General features: G+C 34.8%; 5 protein-coding genes across 6 annotated transcripts in view; 3 read left to right on the top strand and 2 right to left on the bottom strand.

Annotated features, from left to right (window-relative positions):
- The window catches only part of LOC145734523 (uncharacterized), a 68,436-nt gene that overhangs the window by 3,788 nt on the left and 44,533 nt on the right, over window positions 1-20,115 (bottom strand). The gene's annotated exons all lie outside the window — the stretch shown is intronic.
- Window positions 47-1,660, top strand: LOC145734304 (uncharacterized). Its single transcript, XM_081987600.1, has one exon. The coding sequence runs from the start codon at window positions 80-82 to the stop codon at window positions 1,649-1,651; it is 1,572 nt and encodes a 523-aa protein (XP_081843726.1). The 5' UTR covers window positions 47-79; the 3' UTR covers window positions 1,652-1,660.
- Window positions 1,647-6,646, bottom strand: LOC145734332 (sialin-like). Its single transcript, XM_081987635.1, has 7 exons — window positions 6,514-6,646; window positions 6,274-6,458; window positions 5,411-5,647; window positions 5,066-5,354; window positions 4,715-5,017; window positions 4,422-4,660; window positions 1,647-1,811 (listed from the first exon to the last, which is right to left on the bottom strand). The coding sequence occupies exons 1-7, from the start codon at window positions 6,596-6,598 to the stop codon at window positions 1,671-1,673; spliced, it is 1,479 nt and encodes a 492-aa protein (XP_081843761.1). The 5' UTR covers window positions 6,599-6,646; the 3' UTR covers window positions 1,647-1,670.
- LOC145734345 (sialin-like) lies at window positions 6,594-11,721 on the top strand. 2 transcript variants are annotated; one of them, XM_081987640.1, is made up of 8 exons: window positions 6,594-6,734; window positions 6,790-6,968; window positions 7,026-7,262; window positions 7,317-7,605; window positions 7,655-7,957; window positions 8,024-8,262; window positions 8,362-8,395; window positions 8,449-8,645. In XM_081987640.1, exons 1-7 carry the CDS (start codon window positions 6,671-6,673, stop codon window positions 8,371-8,373), a joined length of 1,323 nt encoding a protein of 440 aa, XP_081843766.1. In that variant the 5' UTR covers window positions 6,594-6,670; the 3' UTR covers window positions 8,374-8,395; window positions 8,449-8,645. The 2 variants fall into 2 exon arrangements, with proteins under 2 accessions (XP_081843766.1, XP_081843763.1); XM_081987637.1 differs by lacking the exon at window positions 8,362-8,395 and having other exon boundaries at window positions 8,449-11,721.
- Window positions 12,063-19,635, top strand: LOC145734313 (putative peptidoglycan muropeptide transporter SLC46). The gene is made up of 10 exons (XM_081987613.1): window positions 12,063-12,218; window positions 12,287-12,431; window positions 14,225-14,482; window positions 14,628-14,859; window positions 17,215-17,362; window positions 17,420-17,614; window positions 18,680-18,990; window positions 19,044-19,127; window positions 19,181-19,337; window positions 19,392-19,635. The coding sequence occupies exons 2-10, from the start codon at window positions 12,378-12,380 to the stop codon at window positions 19,483-19,485; spliced, it is 1,533 nt and encodes a 510-aa protein (XP_081843739.1). The 5' UTR covers window positions 12,063-12,218; window positions 12,287-12,377; the 3' UTR covers window positions 19,486-19,635.

Genomic DNA, 20,115 nt, shown 5'->3' with positions numbered 1-20,115 from the left:
CAATTCTGTCAACTATCATGTATGCAAAAAACTTCAACCTCAATTCAGTCAACAAACTTCAAGTTAAAAATAATGTATAATGTATTCTCACCGCAAACCGGCAACCGTCCATACGACCAAACAACAAATTTCCACCTCTAAAATTCCAGCAAAGTCCGGTAATTCCAAGAGAAAATCTTCAGTTTCCATCCAAACCGACAATCTTCCAGGTTGTGGTGGTTTGTGCAACTTTAACGCCATGCCCATAGACGAGATCAAAGAACATTACTCCAACACATTGAGGTTTCTCAACAAATGCCACGAATACATCAACAGTATCCTTAAAGGGGAAGTGCCCACTTTAAAAGTGCAGAAACTGTTGAAGTTTCGCGTTCCTGATGTGCCAAACTATTTTAATGTGGTGGAAGAGTTTCTTGCCCCTAGTGAGAACCACTCTTCTATTGAAATATCCAATGAAAATCCTAGTTTTGTGATGAAAAAGTGTGAAGTAGAAAACAAAGATGCAGAACAAGTTTTATTCGATTTCAATCAGTTTATACAAAATGAAGATTTTTTCATAGACTCACCACAAATGATTTCAGGAACATCTGCACCAAAATTGGTAGAAACTGATGAATTTAAAGTACCAAACCCCAATGAAATGAAAATGCTCTCCAGCACTTTCGAAGAAATTTTAAAAACCTGTAATGAATTTGAAAACAAATCAATCGAGTACATGCTGCAACATGACATAGCATTGCTAGAACCACCCATGCAGCAACAGCAACAAACTGTAAGACACATGCAAATTGTAGACATTAACACTCAGCCTAGAGGGTTTAATTTGCTAGAATACGCCTTAAAAAGTCGCTCAAGAGCCAGCTCAAACTTGTCTTCTAGATCTAGTAGTGACCAAAGCTTAAACACTGACCACAGCAAATCTGAAAACACTCTTCAAGAAGTTTTTAATAACGTGAAGAAATCTTTTACCGTTTTGAATGCTGCACCACAATGCCATAATCCCAAACGCGTCAACGAGTTATTTGAAAAAATTTCCAGAGAAAATTTAAAGCATTCTGAGTGTGATAATGACTCAAATGCTGGCAAAGTCAAACAAGAAATGGAAAATAGTTCTTCAGAAAGCGTTATTTTGTCGGATGAAGAGTTTTATCGGAGACGTTTAAGTAATTCAGAAACCTGGGGACAACCGATGGTGCAGTCTTGGTGTCATATAAATCAGCAAAGTACCTCTCGGAAGTACCAACCACGTAAAATACCACCCAAACAACTAGAACCTGAAAAAGTACCGAAATACCCACGTTTAAAATCTAACCCACTAACACTAAACGAAAAGGATCGAACAAAAGTGGACCAGAAGGTGTTAAAAACCATTGGACTGTTTACAGAAAAGGGCGAAATACGTCCGGATGTTATCAGTCTACTGGAAGAAAAGCAAAATAACAAATACTCTCAGGAAAATGCGAAAAACGTTAAATTCCGAACAGAGAAGCAAATGAACGTGGAGGTGCGCTTCAACAACCACAACATGACGATGTCGGACATAACTTCCGATGAATCGTCAATAGGAATGTCCCCTACAGGCACTATCAGCGATTCCGATCTGTTAATGAATAAACTTCCAGAAAATAACACATTAAACACACGACTTTAAATCATATAATATAGTTTTATTAGGGTGGCGGTATCGGTTCATCATCTTGGTAGTCAAAGTCTTGTCTCTTGTCCGAAGAAAAGAAGACAAATATTACTGTCGTTACTGCACATACGCCAAAGGTGATCCAAAAAGCCAGCTGCCATTCGTGTAGCTGTTTCTGGAATAATTCACTTTTTTATTAAGATTGTTGCATACATGTAGATTATTAGGAAAATGTATAAAAAAATTCCATATTTTTCCAATCAAGTCTGAAGTTGATGCCCTCTACTTTAAAATTCATTGTGTTTTTATGTCTGTTAACTTTGGTAAGAATAACTTCTCAAAGTTGCCGAGACACCTGATTTTTTATTTGATTTTTAAAAGTATTCAGTAATTTTTCAAAACAATCACAAGTCGATTTTTCTCACAAATATAAACAAATACTACTATTCAAACAAGTTTATTCAAATAGTAAATTTATCCACTTTTGTCTGATTGTTATTCAACTAGCCTGACTAAAGCAGGTTTAGGAACTTCAGATTTTATATCTAATAACCTCTTAGCAACCTATTTGAACTGAACCATCAGTTTTAAATATCACTCATAAGTCATCTGATATTATAAGGTTTTAACGACGTTGATTAAAGTTTACTGAAGCCGTACATGATGCACGTATCGTCGGCATAAAGCGATTTTAGTAAACACAAACGCAAAGTTATTTTTTTTCAAACTTTACTTATGTTTATTTTGCAATCCCGAAAAGCGATATTTTATAGTAAACAATATATGTATGTACCGGGTGACCCAATAAGACTGTTCCTCGGCCATATCTCGGGAACCGTTCGTGGTATGACTTTGGGGTAAAAAAAATTGGGACAAAACAAAGTATAATTGTTTTTGTAATAACCCGCGTTAACTTCTTAAAGGTTTGACCAATTTTAACAAATTTGGTATCGTTGAAAAGAGCATTCCTTGGGCAATAAGAATTAACCATAATATAAATATAGTTGAATCTTACTCCGCCAGGGGGCTAGTTTTGATACCATCACCCAAATTCCAAATTAATAAAAAAAATCAAACGGAATATTATGACTTTTTCTATATGAAAAAGGACCCAAGTAACATCCAAATAGGCTAATAAAAACTGTTTTTTAAAATCACGTTCCTAACCTCAAATATTTTAACTGTCCTATTTGGAAGTTATTTGGCTACATTTTCATACAGAAAAAGTCATATCATTCTATTTGATTTTTTTGGAATTTGTGTCATCGTGTCAAAATTAACCCACTGGCGGCAAAGGATTCAACCAAATGAACTATAGTTTGGTTGATTCTTATTACCCCAGGAATGCTATTTTCAACGAAACCAAATTTGTTAAAATCGATCAAATCGCTAAGAAGTAACAGCAGGTTATTACAAAAACAATTGAACAGCCCCCACCATCTTTCTTTTTGAAATAACTGAAATTTTTGTTTTACGAAAATACTAGATAAACTGGTTCTCTTTAAAAATGTGAACAAGAACTAAGTAGTTTGTTATGCAAAATTTATAGAAAATGCAATTTTTAAATTTAAGATGGCAGTTGGCACCTCTGGTGGTCATTTCAAGAACTTGAAAATATTTTCCAGCGATTCTTCATGGCCAATTTACCCAGTAATTTTTTTTGTTTGTAAAAAAAAAGTAAAAAGTAAAGTTTGTAACCCCAAAGTCATACGATGTACGGTTTCTGAGATATGGCCGAGGAACACTCTTTGGTATTGGGCCACCCGGTACTTTCCACAGAAAAAAGTTTTCTTTTGCAACTTCTGAACAATTAGCCATCGCAATAATTTCACCACATTTTTCCGCTCTTCTTGTACGTCTTTTTTGAAATTCCTGGGCAATTAGCAATCTCAATCATTTCTACATATTCATGTTTTGGTTTTTGATTTCATGTTTTTGACCGTAATTTGGACGTGGCCTACGAATATTTATATATTCTTTTTAAAAAGACCCACACAAGGTGGCTGAAATTTAATATTTTTGCTGCCAGTCATATAAACACTGAAAGTTGTGGTTTTTAAAATAAAATATTCTGTATATTATAACTGAAAATAAAAGGCCATTAAAACTGGATTAAAATATATCATGTTCCTATAAATAAATCTTAAAGATTTTGAAAGAAAGCAAAAATATTTGAAAAAAATCGCTTTTAAGCAAAAATTTGCCGAAGCATTTACCATTATTGTCGAGTTTAAAATTACTCTTTTGACAAATACATAATAATTCAAAATGAATATACGTTTAATAAATTGTACTTATAAGACAAATTAATTCCATCTCTTTATGAGATACAAATGAGGGTACAATTTATCATAAATGTTATATATTCTATAGCAAAATAGTTATTTACGCAACAAGTGCAAAAAGTACATCTTTTTTGCTCGCAAGTGAAAGTTGTTATACGAGACCGAAGGTCGAAAGTACATTTTTAGCGCTTGCCCATAAAGCTTTCTATTTTTTGGTTAAATTACCAGTAGAGCTGAAAAATGGTAAATGCCTAGACAAATGGCGATATGTTCGATTGATCTATTGTTGGTATTTACAGTAAATGTGTTGCTATTTGCCATAGCACTTATCGAATTACTATATTATGCAGACATGCCTAAAATGGCTTTATGCCTACCAATTCCACCGACATTCAGATGATAAAAATACTAAGCGCGTACACTCAAGATTACGAAATAAACCTATCGGGGTTATTTTTAAAAACTCTACGTCTGACAAGCATAGCTGAAACCAAACTTACATGTGTAGTTACGGTTCCTATAATGAAATTTCCGATTATTCCACTAACTGACCCGATCGCATTCGCCAGTCCAAACATGATTCCTCCATAATTTCTTGACAATGCGTTAATATTAACAGGAAGTGTTACATAGTAGAATGATTTTACAATCATGCTTATTACGTATAGCGTAATGCAAAGTTCTCTATGGCAGCCCACATAAACCGCCCCTAAGACTAAAGCAGCGGAAGCCACATTTGCTAAAAAAATCAGTTATTAACCATTTGTTTCCATAGTTATTACGACTTTATTACATCCAGCTCCGAAAAGGCTATTGAAAATCCGTACTGAAGTGCACTTTATAAAGTACTTGGCAGTACCACTCAACACTAATGAAGAGATCCACAACGCTACAAAGGGAAGAGACGAAAATAATCCATCCTCGTTAACATCAAACTGAAGGATGTCTCTCATATATGTGGGTAGGTAAGTAATTAACGAGAAGTAAATGTAGTTATGTCCAAATTGAGCAATTACATTGGCCCAGTAGGGTACGTTCAAAAAGATTTTCGTCCAAGGCGTCTTCAAGGGTCGCCCAGTAATCGAACGGTTTCCAGCTGAAAACATCAAATTTTACCAAAATTTTCAACCAACTTTAAACTTACTAGCATAGGCTTTAATGAAGACGACCTCGTCGTCAGATATAAAAGGATGAGTGTGAGGAAAAGAGTACAATAGCAACAACACCAACAGGAAATACAATCCCGAATAGACGCTCCAGAAATAAAAAGCAACAGGCCACCAGTTGTAAGCGTGGATCAGCATCCCTGTTATGACACTACCCATTATGGTACCCAGATTGGTACCAGCGTAGGCTATACCACCCCATCTGGGGCGTTCCTCCGGTGGAAACCACGTACTTACCATGGATGATACCGCTGGCATACAAAATCCCTACAAAGATCCTCAGATAAAGAAATCGGTGAAATCATGGTTCCAAAAACACTCACATGAGATACTCCAATCAGGAACCGCAATACTACGGCAGCAATATACCCCCACCACTGGGTGGCAATGGGAAAACAAGCAGTGGCTACGGTGGTGCAGAAAACTGAAGTCGCTATAACTGGACGAGCCCCAAATTTGTCAGCAAGCCAGCCTCCAGGTAACTGACTGACCGTATATCCTATGTAGAAGGCGTAGAGAACTAGTGACTTGGTCTGACGAGGCCAAGCAAACTGAGCAGTCTAAAAAATTCTTATTACACTGCAGTATAGATCAACATATTCTTATGACCAATTAAAGAGCAATCAGACAAAAGTGGATATTGATGATGGTTCCGCAAAAAAAGAATTTTAAAATTTGCTGCAGAGAACTGTCATTTTATTTGAACTAGGTCCAGTATTAACGTCACAAAAAAATTAAAACGTAGAATAAAAAAAATCCTTTTTTTTAAATATCTAAAAAACCAAAAAAATTGACATTTGCTAAACTTCTCTTCCATTTAACTAAATCTGTATCTCCAGCCGTTTTCAAAGAGGTTTTTAAAATCCCAATAAAAACCCTTATCCTGGATACAATGTATAAAGTGGTCCAAATTTTGCTTTGAATAAAATGAAATCTTGAAAACGGCTGATCGTACAGATTTCGTTTTTCTGGCATTTTAACGAGCATTGTCTGTACTGTAGAGTGTCCCAAAAAATGTTCAGATTTTTTAAACAGTCCTGATGGTAAGTCCACATATGCAGCATTTGCATTCATTTTAGTACAATGGGTAGTTTGTGATTGGTCAAAAAAAGCAGCCTTCATCAGCCTTGGATTTGAAATGACTGAAAAATTACCAAACGAATCTAATAGGTTAAAAGAATCGTACTGCATGAGTTTCCTTGTGGTGCTGCGTTCCATATTGAGGACAAGCCGGTGGGCCAGAATCTACATTTGGATCTGGTGCCACCATCTCCACTATGGCTACGTTAAGGGTGACCCTGGTGGTAAAGTTATTTTGAAGGCACAAGTGAAGTAATATCGCCAGAATTATCCTTTGGGGAAAGTAGTAACCTGGAGAATAACGTGTTTTACAGTAGGCAAAATATGGAGAAATGTATTCTCGTACTGCCACATCTGCAACGCAACGGATTGCAACAAAAGACGGTTTTCGGTTTAGTATCCGGCGGAGGATTGTTGGTTGTAGTGGCCATATTGTGGTGTCTCAAATCATTTTCAACTGAAATTATGCAGGTTGACACGAATGTCAAATTGTGACTGTAAATATGTCAAGCCAAACTGATGGTAACAAAGTTGCGTGCTGTAATATCCTCGAGTGCAGATGTGGACGTAATTTAGACCAACCAATTTAAGTTACCTTTCTAATCATCCATCAAAATTTTAGGACGCAGACTCCCTCAACGGATTATAATAACTCTGCTCCTCCATTTTCTCCTGCAAAGCAATTTCAACACCAGAGTGGTTCTGAATGTAGCCATAGTGGAAATGGTAAAGTCCACTGGTGAGCATGAAAACTTTACACCGGCATGTCCAAACTACGGAACACCAAACAGTACACATAAAGTAAGTCCTGGACGTTGTGGTAGCAATCGTTTAGATGCCTGTTTAGGGACGTTTTAGGGCGGAACATTTTCATGGCCTGGATCTACTAAAGCTCTCGTCCTCTACGCTTTTTATATAGGCTACACCATCACCCAGGTGCCTGGTGGTTGGATGGCAGATAAATTTGGCGCTCGTTATGTCCTTGGTGGGAGTTTGGTAACAACCATTGCTAGCACAGCTCTTTTTCCTTACACTACACGTAAATTGGGATATTTGGCAGCTGTGGCATTAAGGTTTGTCTTAGGAGCTGCTCACGTAAGTTATTTAAACCAAATCAAAACATAATAACAAGCAATATTTCATTAATAGGGACCGTGTATTCCAGCAATTTGTTCTATGGTTAGTACCTGGATACCAAGCAAAGAAAGAGGTCTTCTGGGTGGAATTGCTTACGGAGGAGCTAATTTGGGTATTATAATGGGCAACATTGCTACTGGGGCGGTTATTGAACGTTTTAATGCATGGTCAGCGGCTTTTTATCTATGGGCCAGCTACAGCGCTTGTTACTTTTTGTTCTATCTTTGCTACGTTCATTCGTTCCCTGCCACTCATCCTTTTATCTCCGACTCAGAAATGGATTACATTCATATGGAAAATGGTATAAGGATATGTGTGAGTTTTGCAGTATTAAACATTGAAAAGTCTAGCCCATAGCAGGTCGACGATAAATCGTGAACTGCACACCCCATGGAAGAAGATATTGACCAATGTGCCACTTTGGGCTAATATAGCAGCCCATTTCGGTCACAACTACATCTATCTTCAAATGATCACGTATTTACCTACATACATGAGTGAGATTCTCCAGTTTGGAGTTTCCAGCGGCGGCTACTATGCTGGTATACCATTTGTAGCGCTGTGGATTACTTCAATCTTGCTGAGTTTTTGCGCTCCTTTGTTTCGCCGGTGTATGGCTCAACACACGTTTGATAAGTATTTAGGAGCAGGCAGTCAGTATTTTTTCTTCCCTCCTTGGACAGACTGTATAAAATCAATTCAATTATAATGTTCAACAGATAACATTGCTTCAGCCGCTTTGGCTTTGGCAGCAGTTTACATTGGTTGCGACCGATTTTGGTCCATAAGCCTATACGTGGCCAGTATGATAGTGAAAGCTTTTTATTACGTCAGTCTTCCAGTTAACATTAACGCCCTGTCTAATCATTATGGAGGAATTTTGTTTGGATTAACAAACGCCGTTAGTTCCATCAGTGGAATCATTAGTAATTCCATCATTGGAGCTATGACAAAAGATGTAAGTGTAAAAAAATAGTAAAATAGAGGGTAGAAACTAAAATAATGTGGGAACTTTTTGATGTGTGTGACTAAAATACTCAACTTCATCATTTTTTAGTACTGTAAATGAGCTAGTTTGCACTATGAAAAGCGTGAGTTTTGATTGTGTATGTGAAAATAATGATCTAGAAACTTTTTCTTGCAGAAACAACTTTTTGGTTGGAAAATGGCATATTGGGTCACATTGAGCGTGGCCATTCTAACAACAATAATATATTTTTGCTTTTCGTCAGCTGAAAGACAGGAGTTTGACTATCAAGAAGGTGAAGATAGAGTTCAAAGTTCTGGACACACATAACACTGTATTGCCTATTAATACAAGTTAGATTTTTTTTGTTTCATTGTTGTAGTTATGTTTTATCTTTGGCGTTATATTAATAATTACAACTTTAAGAAAAAATAAAGATACATAAATGACACTGAAAATATGTTAGATTAAAGTGTTTACCTTTTAAAAGAATTTGCTTGTTTCGAACCCTTGTTATCAAATCCTCATTTAAACTTAAGTTAGCTTAAAAATACTTTGACACAATCAGTCATTGGCTGTTAAATTGTGTTGGATTAAGGGCCGGTACTTTCACCTACGAATAAATTTATTCTCAGGGTAATTTCTATAGAAATTACGGAATTGACCAATAGCAGCGTCTGATATCACGGTTTCCATAGATATTATCCTTAGATTAAAGTTATTCTGAACTGGGCCTAAGAAAAATAATTGGTAAAAGTTTTAGTGGGCTTTCACACCAAAGTAGCATGCTTTCTCAATGCCGTTTTTGTAGTTCTTCTACCGTTCTCCTGTTTTTTTGTATATTATCTACCGTTTTTAATTTTTTAATAATTTTTTTGTAGTTATCTGCCAGTTTATTGAATAGAAAATTTAATAAGGATTCTAAAAATGCGCTTAAAACAGTAATTCGCTCACTCCAAATTATTCTCTAAAACCACGTGATGTCTGTCACTATTGTCAAAATTTTACTACAATTTGCAAGAATTACATTTTAACACAGTTTTCGAAACAAGACGATTTTCTGAGATATAATAGTTATTTTGACAATTTTCACTTCATAGTCTAGCTAAATAGTCTTCTGAAATCACGTGACAACTGTCAATAAAGTCAAAACTGTCAAACCGTGCTCTAAAAGTTGCAAAAATCAGTGTTTAAAAATGTTTTCTTGCAGTATTTGATATAAAACTTATTTCTGAGATTTATGACAGTTATTTTACCAATTGTCACGTGACCGTCTAGCTAAATAGTGTTCTACAATCACGCGACAACTGCCACTACGTCAAACTGTGCTCAAAAGTTGGAAAAATCAGGATTTAGATACGTTTTCTTGCAGTATTTGATATAATACGTGTTTCTGAGTTACATGACAGTTATTTTGACAATTGTCACTTCATAGTCTAGCTAAATAGTCTTCTGAAATCACGTGACAACTGTCAATAACGTCAAAACTGTCAAACTATGCTCTAAAGTTGCAAAAATCAGGGTTTAGAAACGTTTTCTTGTAGTATTTGACATAAAACGTGTTTTTGTGATGTATGACAGTTATTTTGGCAATTGTCACGTGACCCTCTAGCTAAATAGTGTTCTACAACCACGTGACAACTGTCACCAATGTCAAAACTGTCAAATCATGCTTAAAAGTTGCAAAAATCAGGATTTAAAAACGTTTTCTTGCAGTATTTGATATAAAACGTGTTTTGGAGATTTATGACAGTTATTTTGACAATTGTCACTTCATAATCTAGCTAAATAGTCTTCTGAAATCACGTGACAACTGTCACTAACGTCAAAACTGTCAAACCATGCTTAAAAATTGCAAAAATCAGGATTTAAAAACGTTTTCTTGCAGTATTTGATATAAAACGTGTTTCTGAGATTCATCACACTTATTTTGACAATTGTCACTTCATAGTCTAGCTAAATAGTCTTCTGAAATCTGTGTGATCACTAATGTCAAAACTGTCAAACTATGCTCTAAAATAGCAAAAATCAGTGTTTAGAAACGTTTTCTTGCAGTATTCGATATAAAGAGTGTTTTTGAGATTTGTCATTTTTGACAATGGTCACGTGACTGCCTAGCTAAATTATCCTTTAAAACCACGTGATACCTGTCACTAATGTCAAAACTTAAAAAACAATTATAAATGAAAATCTGTATTTTTGAAGTACGGTTTTTATAGCAAGAATCAATGATTAAAATTTTTGACAACTATTAAAAGACACCCTGCATAATAATGTAAAATCAATGAATTTGTTTTGATCTACCGTTTTTTGACTGATTATTCTACCGCCATTAAATATTTTGACTTGGCAACACTGTGCTTTCTGCTTCCAGGCAGCATATCGCACGTTGCATGCTACTTTGGTGTGAAAGCCCACTTAGAGAATCTACAGAAGTATGAATATTTGGGAGTCCGGTTTTCAACTTGAAACGTATCGCACGTCTGTTTCGTGGGCGCCATTTTGTGTCGCTAAGAAACCACGTTTCTTGAAACGGTGTACAGAGAAATTTGAAGTTGACGACCGAACTCCGTAGCCGGTCGAGTGGAGATGGTGGGAGCTCTAAGTGGAAATGTCGATTCCTAAAAGTCTACGGGGAATTGTCTTGTGCGGTGCACTTCCAGGAGGTGGAAAGGGTGAAAACCTAGGAGAAGACCACGTGGATGTGACAGTGACGGTTATAGTTTCCACGAGGAAGGACTAGGTACATCTTTTGCTCGGATCGTGCCTTTAAGTGTTTCAAGGAAAAAAACTCTTCGCGCTTCCGGGCTCTGGGGGAGCTGTCACACCTTTGGAGGAGCTCGGATGGAGGAGTTTGAAGCCTTTGTTGTGTTGTCTTGCTGACTTCTTGGTCAGACCTAAGAGGAGGAGCTTAAGCTCTGACGTGGCGTAGGCCACCCTCGACCTAACCTAACTTGGCCTGGCTGAATACCCTAGTGGTGAATGCCATAAAGAAAGTTAAAAAAAAAAAAAAAAAAAGTATGAATATTTCAAAATTATTTATAGGAAACCAGTGAAAAAAGAGAACCATTAGAATTCGATGATTTCAAGTTGTTTAATACTTTTTTCTACAATCCCTATAGAAAATAAAAATATCCTACCTCATTTGAGTATTTCAGAGATAAAAATATCCAAGGGAGACTGAAAGTGTTTTCAGCCAGGTATTAACATAGTATTTAACTGCTGCTTTTTTTCATAAAACATAACATTGGTCGTAGAAAAAATTAGATGCGAAAATTACTATTTCAACAACACTGTTTGCAACTGACAGATGTGTTGGCTGTCAAACTTGAACACGACGTTGCCAGTTGTTCCGTACATAAACTTTGTTTTAGAAAATAATTGTCTCTGATAAAAAATGAAAATTTGTTGTTGAAAATAGCGATTTTGCAGCTAAAAACACGTGATCGTTGAATAGTTATTTTAGCAAGTCCTTTCACTGACTTTCTCACGTACATACAGCACAAAAATAAGCTTTTATCGAGAACACGCTCTTGTGCTAGTCACACTACAGTCTACACTAATAAAAAAAGTAAAGTGTCCTTCTATTTTATCCGTTCTAATTAGGTTACCAGATTAAGTATTCAGTTTTTCAAGATTTACTTTACTCTCATCGGCTTTGATGAGTTAAGTTTGAACTAGTTTAAATAAGTGTTTCAAACTATTTAGATCAATCCATTAACAACAATCTGACAACGCAGCTTTTGTAGACAACAGTCCACTGCCATAGGCCACTCGATTTTTTTATAGATTTTGAAGAACCTAATTAACATAGATAAAACGCAAAGAATTCCAGCCAGATTAACAATTAGAATTTTAAGTGTTAACAAAAAACAAACCCACTCATCCAACGGATGTTGTTTCGACAATTTTAATCTCTTGTTAAACATAATCAAACGCACAAACAGGTAATAAAACTCTTATTTAAGGTGAATGTGATTCTTTTACATTTTTACGGTTTTATTGATTGTTGCAGATTGCAGGCGTATAAAACGTTAGCAATTAACGTATTTAAATACAGTTTTAAAACGTAATTTATTTAGTTTTGGAATTTTGAATCAAAGATAATGACCGCGAATGGCGCGCCAATTTCGACCAATGACGGAGTTTCAACCAAACATGTGGGTGCATTCTAACCTAACTTTTTTGTTGTGTGTTAATAATGTCAAGAATTGTGTAACAACCGGGAAGGCAAAACCCCCCCAAATCAAAGATGTTTTTCTAGTTTGTCCCGTTGTTGATTACGTCAAGCTTATTTGTTGGGCTATGCAACCGGCAGCAATAATTTGTTTACGTTTTTTTGTGTTTGTGTACTGTTAGCTTGCAGTTTAAATTCATGGACTTTTTAAATTGCTTCCCTAGGTGAATAGTGCACTGTTTAGGTCCCTGGGTCTTTAAGGTAGTTTTTTTCTTTATTAAGTTAGTAGTTCAGTTCATAAATGTTTTTGTAATGTTTTTAAACAAGTATTAATTATGTGTGTAACACGGTTTCACCAAAGAATAGCTATTTAACAAGAAGGGACAGCATAATTCCTTTGAAGTTGGGCTGATGTTTTTGGGTGACCTGGGTTTGCCTTTGGTAGGAAACATGTTGCCGTTGTCTCTTATCTTATTTCATTTTGAAATACAAATTGCATCCAATTTTCGCAGTTAAATATAAACTAATTTCTTATAATCATTGTTTACTACTTTTGAGTCAAAGTGTTTTAAAGTTTTAAGTTTGCCTCTTAATCATTAGCAGATATCAATCCTTTATTAACTAGGTATTAGTTTTTTTAAACTGATATTTTAAAACAAATATTTGAAGTGGTCTGAGATATGGCAATGTTCTTCAACAACCTGAATCACCAACCAATGAAACTCCTGATATTCAAGGATCAAAGCGGATATCAGTGGATTGTCTCTTAACTATGGAGTCCAAGTCCATCTCTCTCTAATTCACTTTTTCTTTTCAATTGTCTCTTCTTGTTAAATCACTATTCTTTGGTTACACCATGTAGAAATGTTTATGCATGTTGCTAAACTTTGTTGAAAAATTATTTATACAATAGTCTTATACAAAGACCTATACAAGATGTGAAAGCACTTCTCTTAGCCTTCATTTAAAAATTAACTTCAAAGCAAGTTTGTGTCATAATATCTGTTTTTTCCTTTTCTTTTGGTAACATCTGTTAAAGTCTAATAATGTTTAGTGAAACATTGATTTAAAGGGCTAAACAAACTGGAGAAAAGAATAAACAGAAAACTTTAGTTAAAAAACTGACACCATGCTACTACCACATAAAGACTTAACAAAATGTGTTGGTTGTTGAGGGCAAATCACAAATAATCCTCAAAATGCATCACCCATGGGCAATGATTTAGATTTTTAGTTATTGAAGTAAAAAAGTTCTTTATTTTTCAATATATTATGTACATTTATTTATGTATACAACATATACAACTAGGTAATAATTGTACTGTAACTCATTGTTGTTGAAATAAAATCATTTTAGTTACTAGTTAAATTGCTTGGCAACCAATTTTTTAACACAATAGAGTTGGATGCTGAAACTAACTTACTTTTAAATATCATTGTCATTATGGAGCAAAAAGATCAACATTTTACTATTCCAGGTTTTCAGGAATACTGTCAAATTCCTTTTGCTTTTAGGACAATTATTCCTCCTTCTTTATTGATTTAGAAAAAAATAAGGTTTTTTTTCCTTTAGTTGTAAACTGTATCATATCCGGTTAAATTGTTACAAGTTAGTTAGTTTTCTATGGGCACCAAAATGCCTCCATTTTCTGTGCACTAAATGAGACCCTAAACCATCTTATATGACAACCAAGAAAACAGGAAAGTAGTAAATAAATTTCTTGGCGATCAGATTATCAATAACTGAGTCAATGACTGAATTATTCACTTTTTTAGATGGATGAGCCTCTACAAAGTTCTACAGAGGCATCCACTCCACGCCCAAAAACCCTAAACTATTACATAACAGTCCTCATAAAAAACATAACAGTTGAACCCACCATGGTTTTGTATATGATGGCATTTATGATCACCTCTGTGATTGAACAAGCTTTTTTTGTCTACAAAGCTTGCAGAGTCAATCACGGCTACAATGAAACTGTTTGTCGGAACATCAACCAAGAACAGTACGAGAATATCACTAAGGAAGTTCAGGTGAGTTAAATTGTTTAAAATCACGCTTTTCTTAATGACGGATTACGTTTAATTGAACCATCACTGGTTTTAATTGTGATTTAATCTTTTAATCCATGACGTGATTTTGGAATAGACAATTATAAGTAATCAAAGCTGGTTTCAGATAACGGTATCAAACTTTCACTTGTGGAACGACATTGCAGGTCATGCTGGTCAGATTATTTTGGCTTTTTTTATGGGAGCCTGGTCTGATAGAAGAGGGAGGAAGATACCACTTATTATGGGTTTAATAGGCAAATTTTACTACTCCACTATGATTGTAGTCAATTCGATTCAGACTAGTTGGCCGGTGGAGTATATTGTTACTACTGCAACCTTACCTATGGCTTTTACTGGTTAGTTTTCCATCTTTACTGACTGGTGCAATCAATGAGGAAATTGGATATAGTTTGGATTAATTTGTTTATTATCTGTTTTTGTTGCAACAAGAGGTAGATTTTATCTAAGAACTAAAATATAACTGATATACCATATAACCTACACATGAGTAGTGACCACAATTTATGGGTTAAATGACAGGTAATTGCTTTAAAGGTGACAAAGAATTTATTGACGTTTTGCATGTACTGTTCTCGGGGAGTGAGTTTACCTGTGCGTCACGAAGGCTACGTCATTTATAATCATAAGAATCAAATCAAGTTTTCGTCAACAAACCTGTTGTGTTCATATTATAGAAAAGGGCGTGTCTAAAGCTTCGTCACGTTTAAAATTTTGCGTGTATTGTCAGTCAAAAAGTAGAGATCTTTGGCTGCAAATTTGCACTAAAACAACCTTATACTAAAGCAAATCAAAAATATCTTGACCGAAATAACATTTTTTATTTATGAGAAGTCTCCGTTTGGATCATAGAATTCCGTCTAAATTTGAAACGTAATTTATTTACCAAAATTCGCAGAGATGTATCACCAATATGTAGTATTTCTTTAACTTTAAGCTTTTGATTTAGGTTCTGGATGGTTACATGTTTCTCTAAAATAAATACAACAAATTAAAAATTCAATAAGACATTCTGAGTGATGCTGTAGTATCTCATATCTCATTTTCAGGTTGCAATCCACTTATTTTATTTTAAACCCGCTGGAAAACATTTTAGACGCTTATTTTATTTTTTCTATGACTTTATTATTAATATGTTTGAAGAAATTTTTATGAAAAATCTATAATGCAACCCAAAAATCTCAGTCTCTGGAAACAATGAAATGTTAATAGATGTTTCTTACAAAAGTAGATATATTTTACTATTATTGACATACTATCGTTGTACATATCATATAATGTATTTCGAACAACCATTTTAATGCTTTCAGATAAATCAGTGGTCTTGGCCCGTCGATAACATCTCGATTTACGTTTTCTAGGTGAGAAAATCATAAGATTACTTGCTTGCTTTTTCCGAATCGAATAAACAGTTTTGCGGGAAATTTTCAAAGCAGCTGCAACATTCTAGTATCAAAAAAATACATCAGTAAGAAAATGTAAGGTCTTAAAATTCCTTATTTTCTTCCTGAACAGATGATAAAGCTTCTAAAGGTCCTCCATTGGTTTTTTCCAATTCAAAATATTCACAAAGGTTAAGAATTAACTGCTGGGCTTGTCTGTAGAGAATTTTTCCAGGCATTTTCTAAAAAAATACTGTAATAGTAAGTAATTCCGAATTTAGGAAAAACCAAATGGCTAAATAAAAACCATAATAGACACTCCCACTTTTTTTTCAAAACAGGTTAGTAATTGTGCCAATTTTGGTTAGATCGTGACAGCCGACATAAAAGAAATAAAAATATTAATAATAATATTATGAAAGTACTTACAGAATGTTAAAAGCGTAGAAACAATAGCTCTTAAAAGAACTGTGGTGGTGTGGTAAACTGAAAACTTTATAAATGATTAACAACACAAAGGAACGGAAAAGAATTAATAGTAAACAAATCAAATAAATTTCGATGGTTTTCAAACTGACAATGACTGAAATAGAAGCCCTAATCAGTAAATGTTTTTTTTTTTTGGAAGACATTCACTTAGATATTTACCCTTTCTGAAAGTGAACAATAGACAAGGATGAAGTCAATAATGCATGTCTACTTCTAAATCACAGGGGGATGAAGTCCACGAGAACAGTATCACTTTTTTAACATAAAGCGACCATTAAACACCTTTTGGTGAAACACTTTGTAGGCATTCAAGGGTAAAAGAAATAATTTATGTAAATTGCTATTTTACAGTAAATAAAATAGTGATCTCGTTTTAATTTCCATCTTTCAAAGGGTGTCTTCTATTGACTTTTACTGGAACTAGTCCAAATCAATCAAATAATTAGGCCTGGACTACCTTTTTCTTTTAAATATTCCCAGAGAAAAAAATTGCAATCCAGTAATCTTGGAGGCCAAGAGATGTTTTCTCATAAAGAAAACGAATTTGTTAAAATAAGTTTTGTTTCTTTTCATGATTTATGGCAAAGTGATTGCTGTAAAATCGATGTTGATCACATATGAGACATGACAGAAGAAATTTTAGTTAGTGTTACATTAATACCATTTTCTTCTAAAAAATACTGGACGTAGAGGAAGTTTAAACGTTGAGCCGAAACGAAAAAGTTTTATTATTTTATTAAGAACATGTCTATAAGCAAATTTTTCCGTTTTGTTTGCACCATCTATCGCACAAATAATTGTAAAATAATCTTAACATTTAAGGAGCTGACGTGGCAATTTTTGCTGCTGCATTCACTTACCTGGTTGACGTTAGTAGTAGTAAAAACCGCACACTTAGGGTAACGTTACTGGAAGTGTGCTACTTAGCTTCCATGCCCATTGGTATTGCTTTAGGAAATTTCATCTACAGGTGCGTCAGTTTACACGGTCAAAACCCACTTTATCAACCATTTTTACGATATTTCAGTAAAGTGGACGAGTCATACACCATTATGTTTATCATTAACGCTAGTCTCTTGGCTGCTGCCATATTGTATTCTATGCTCAGACTGCAGTGGCGCACTACAACCACTCAACGACCAGTTAGTGAGGCTGGAAATCTCTTTTTGGACTTCTTTGATCTGAGCCATATTCTCAATACTACCAAAACCATTACCAAAAGGTTTTGTAGATTTTATACAGTCTGTTCCAAATTCGATGCTCGCCATTGGGATCTCAGTTATTATTGAAGGTACAAAAATGTTTAAATTAGAAAAGTTTTAAAGAATTACATGGCTAATTCAAATCTTTTTTGAAAAATAACCCAGCATTTTTTGTTTTCGAAATATTTGAACAAAACTGAAAAATGATGATTATTTCTTTGGCCATTATTGTGCAAACCGTTTAGTGGACATGTCATTAGTTAGCTTTGACATTATTAGCGCACTTTGTTTTGAGGAATATTTGGGTAGCCAGGAAAATGATCGTTTTCTGTTTTTGAGGTGAGGATACTAACTTTTTTTCATATAGAAGTCATACTTAATTTTGTGCTATTTGATAGCCCAAAAAATTACCATTTTATTGATGTACTACACAATAAACAAAATTAAATTTTAATGAAACATAAACAATATTTAACAAATATCGCATAATTTCAAGACAAACTTAAGATAATAATTTATACAAACTGTTCGAAATGTCGGCCATTTTGATCGATACATTCTTGATATCTTTTAATGACGGCTCGACAAACTCGCTTTAAAGTATTTCTTTTGATAGAATTAAGGACATTTTGAGTTCTCGCTTCTAATTCTTCAATTGTTTCATGAGGATCAAATTCGTAAACTTCATTTTTAGTGGCTCCCCACAAATACAAATCCCGAGGGATAATATCTGGCGAACGGGCTGGCCACAATACATAGATAGAACATTTTTGGGACAACCAAATTATTCTTCAGAACAAAGTGTCCTAACAACGTCGAAGTTTACCGGCTATCCAATAAACAGTTTGCAAAATAATGGCCATGTAAGAAATCATCACTGTTCACTTTTTTCGAAATATCTTGAAAACAAAAAATAATAGAATATTTTTCAAAAAAGATTTGAATTAGCCATATAATTCGTTAAAACTTTTCTAATTTAGACATTTTTGTTACTTCAATAATAACTGAGATTCCAATGGCGAGCATCAAATTTGGGACAGACTGTATATGCATTTTCAGTGTGTCTAACTGGTATATGTTTTTAGCCGAACCAGTAAAAAACGCACAGTGTTAATTCTGTTGATCCTGATGATGGCATTATACGTTTTCCAAAGGGATGAACGTAACATGATGTACTTGTACTGTCAGCTGGTGTTTAACTGGACAGTGGGTCAGTACAGTACGTTCAGGACTGTACAGAGTGCTCTCCAGGACCTGGGGCTTTTGTTTGCCATTCCGATAATGAGCAGATTGTTGGGTTGGAGAGACACTGTCATTATTATGGTAGGAGCTTTAGCTCATACAACAGCCAGGATTTTTTATTCGCAAGCTGTAACAACTTGGGTGTTTTATATGGGTATTTAGAATTGTTAAGGAGTGGTTTTGGTGTTGTAATGTGAAGTATTTTAGGTGGAGTTTTTGCCGCTTTTGGACCAATCGTAGCCCCGGTGATTCGTTCTATGGTCTCGAAAATAGTAGACAACTCAGAGAAAGGTGCAAAATGTTTCTTTTTCGTAAAAACCTACTAAATTTGGGACGTTTTGTAGGGAAGGCATTTTCAGTTTTGGGAGTTGCCGATAATGCAATTCCTTTAGTGAGCGGAGTGTTGTACAGTAAATTGTACAACGCAACCATTCACAACCATCCCGAAGCTATATTTTACCTAACTATGGGTTCGCAAGTTGCGGTGTTTGTCATAGTGATGTACGTGTTTTAGGGTGTTTAAGGCAAATTTAGTCATTATTCGTTATTTGTCAGGTACATACATATCATTTACAAACAGGGTGAATTGAGTGACAAAAGGGAAGAACTTCGTTCCGAGCATCTACGAGATGACCAAGTTGATACGTAGCAGCTATCAAGTAAATAATATTGTTTATTGACTTATTTTTAATTAGTTACATAAAATTTGTAGTTTTATTGGGTATACAGGTTATTCATGTTATTCGACACGGATAACAACTTACAATAGACACAAGATTGTGTGTGGTTAATACAACAAGTGACTTTCTGATTCTTTATTCACAAAAAGGACAATTAGGCCCACGAGCGTAGCAAGTAGCTTAAGTTCTTGGAGTCTTGAATGATGATGAGAGTCGAATTTGATTTACTCTGTATATTCATTCCAAAATCAATAGTTATTTGTATACCTAGGCCGTGAAATGGTATTTTTTCGGCCGAAAGAAAGTTTGGCTCTTGAGGACGAAAAAATTATTTCACGGCCGAGGTGTACACAAAATTTTTTGTTCAAACGATATTTATTTAGAAATTCTTAATTTATGATAAATAAAATGAGAAGGGTCTAGCAATCACGGTGACGTTTATCGTTAAGTTTGCTGGTTATGCATTGTTGATGTGACGTTAAATAATAGACTGACTCTTGTCAGAAATATTTTCCATTTTTTCATTTACGCAAAAATGAAATTGGGAGACGAAGATTGCTGTACTGATATGGATGGGTGTACTGCTGTAATTGGTGCAC

This window comes from Ips typographus, linkage group LG1 (assembly GCF_016097725.1).
Source record: "Ips typographus isolate SLU linkage group LG1, UJ_Ityp_2.0, whole genome shotgun sequence".
NCBI lineage: Eukaryota > Metazoa > Arthropoda > Insecta > Coleoptera > Curculionidae > Ips > Ips typographus.
Note: the sequence above shows the minus strand (reverse complement) of the source record. Positions and strands in the feature narration are given on the sequence as shown.

Coding starts and splice junctions, on each gene's coding strand:
- LOC145734304 (XM_081987600.1), top strand. CDS start 80: ATGTATTCTCACCGCAAACCGGCAACCGTCCATACGACCAAACAACAA.
- LOC145734313 (XM_081987613.1), top strand. CDS start 12,378: ATGACCGCGAATGGCGCGCCAATTTCGACCAATGACGGAGTTTCAACC. Junction 14,483..14,627: donor ATATCACTAAGGAAGTTCAG/GTGAGTTAAATT, acceptor AGCTGGTTTCAG/ATAACGGTATCAAACTTTCA. Junction 17,615..18,679: donor ACCAAAACCATTACCAAAAG/GTTTTGTAGATT, acceptor ATATGTTTTTAG/CCGAACCAGTAAAAAACGCA.
- LOC145734345 (XM_081987637.1), top strand. CDS start 6,671: ATGTCAAGCCAAACTGATGGTAACAAAGTTGCGTGCTGTAATATCCTC. Junction 7,606..7,654: donor TTACATTCATATGGAAAATG/GTATAAGGATAT, acceptor TGAAAAGTCTAG/CCCATAGCAGGTCGACGATA. Junction 8,263..8,448: donor TTGGAGCTATGACAAAAGAT/GTAAGTGTAAAA, acceptor TTTTTCTTGCAG/AAACAACTTTTTGGTTGGAA.
- LOC145734332 (XM_081987635.1), bottom strand. CDS start 6,598: ATGGCCACTACAACCAACAATCCTCCGCCGGATACTAAACCGAAAACC. Junction 5,648..6,273: donor ACCACAAGGAAACTCATGCA/GTACGATTCTTT, acceptor AGAATTTTTTAG/ACTGCTCAGTTTGCTTGGCC. Junction 5,018..5,065: donor CTTCATTAAAGCCTATGCTA/GTAAGTTTAAAG, acceptor TGATGTTTTCAG/CTGGAAACCGTTCGATTACT.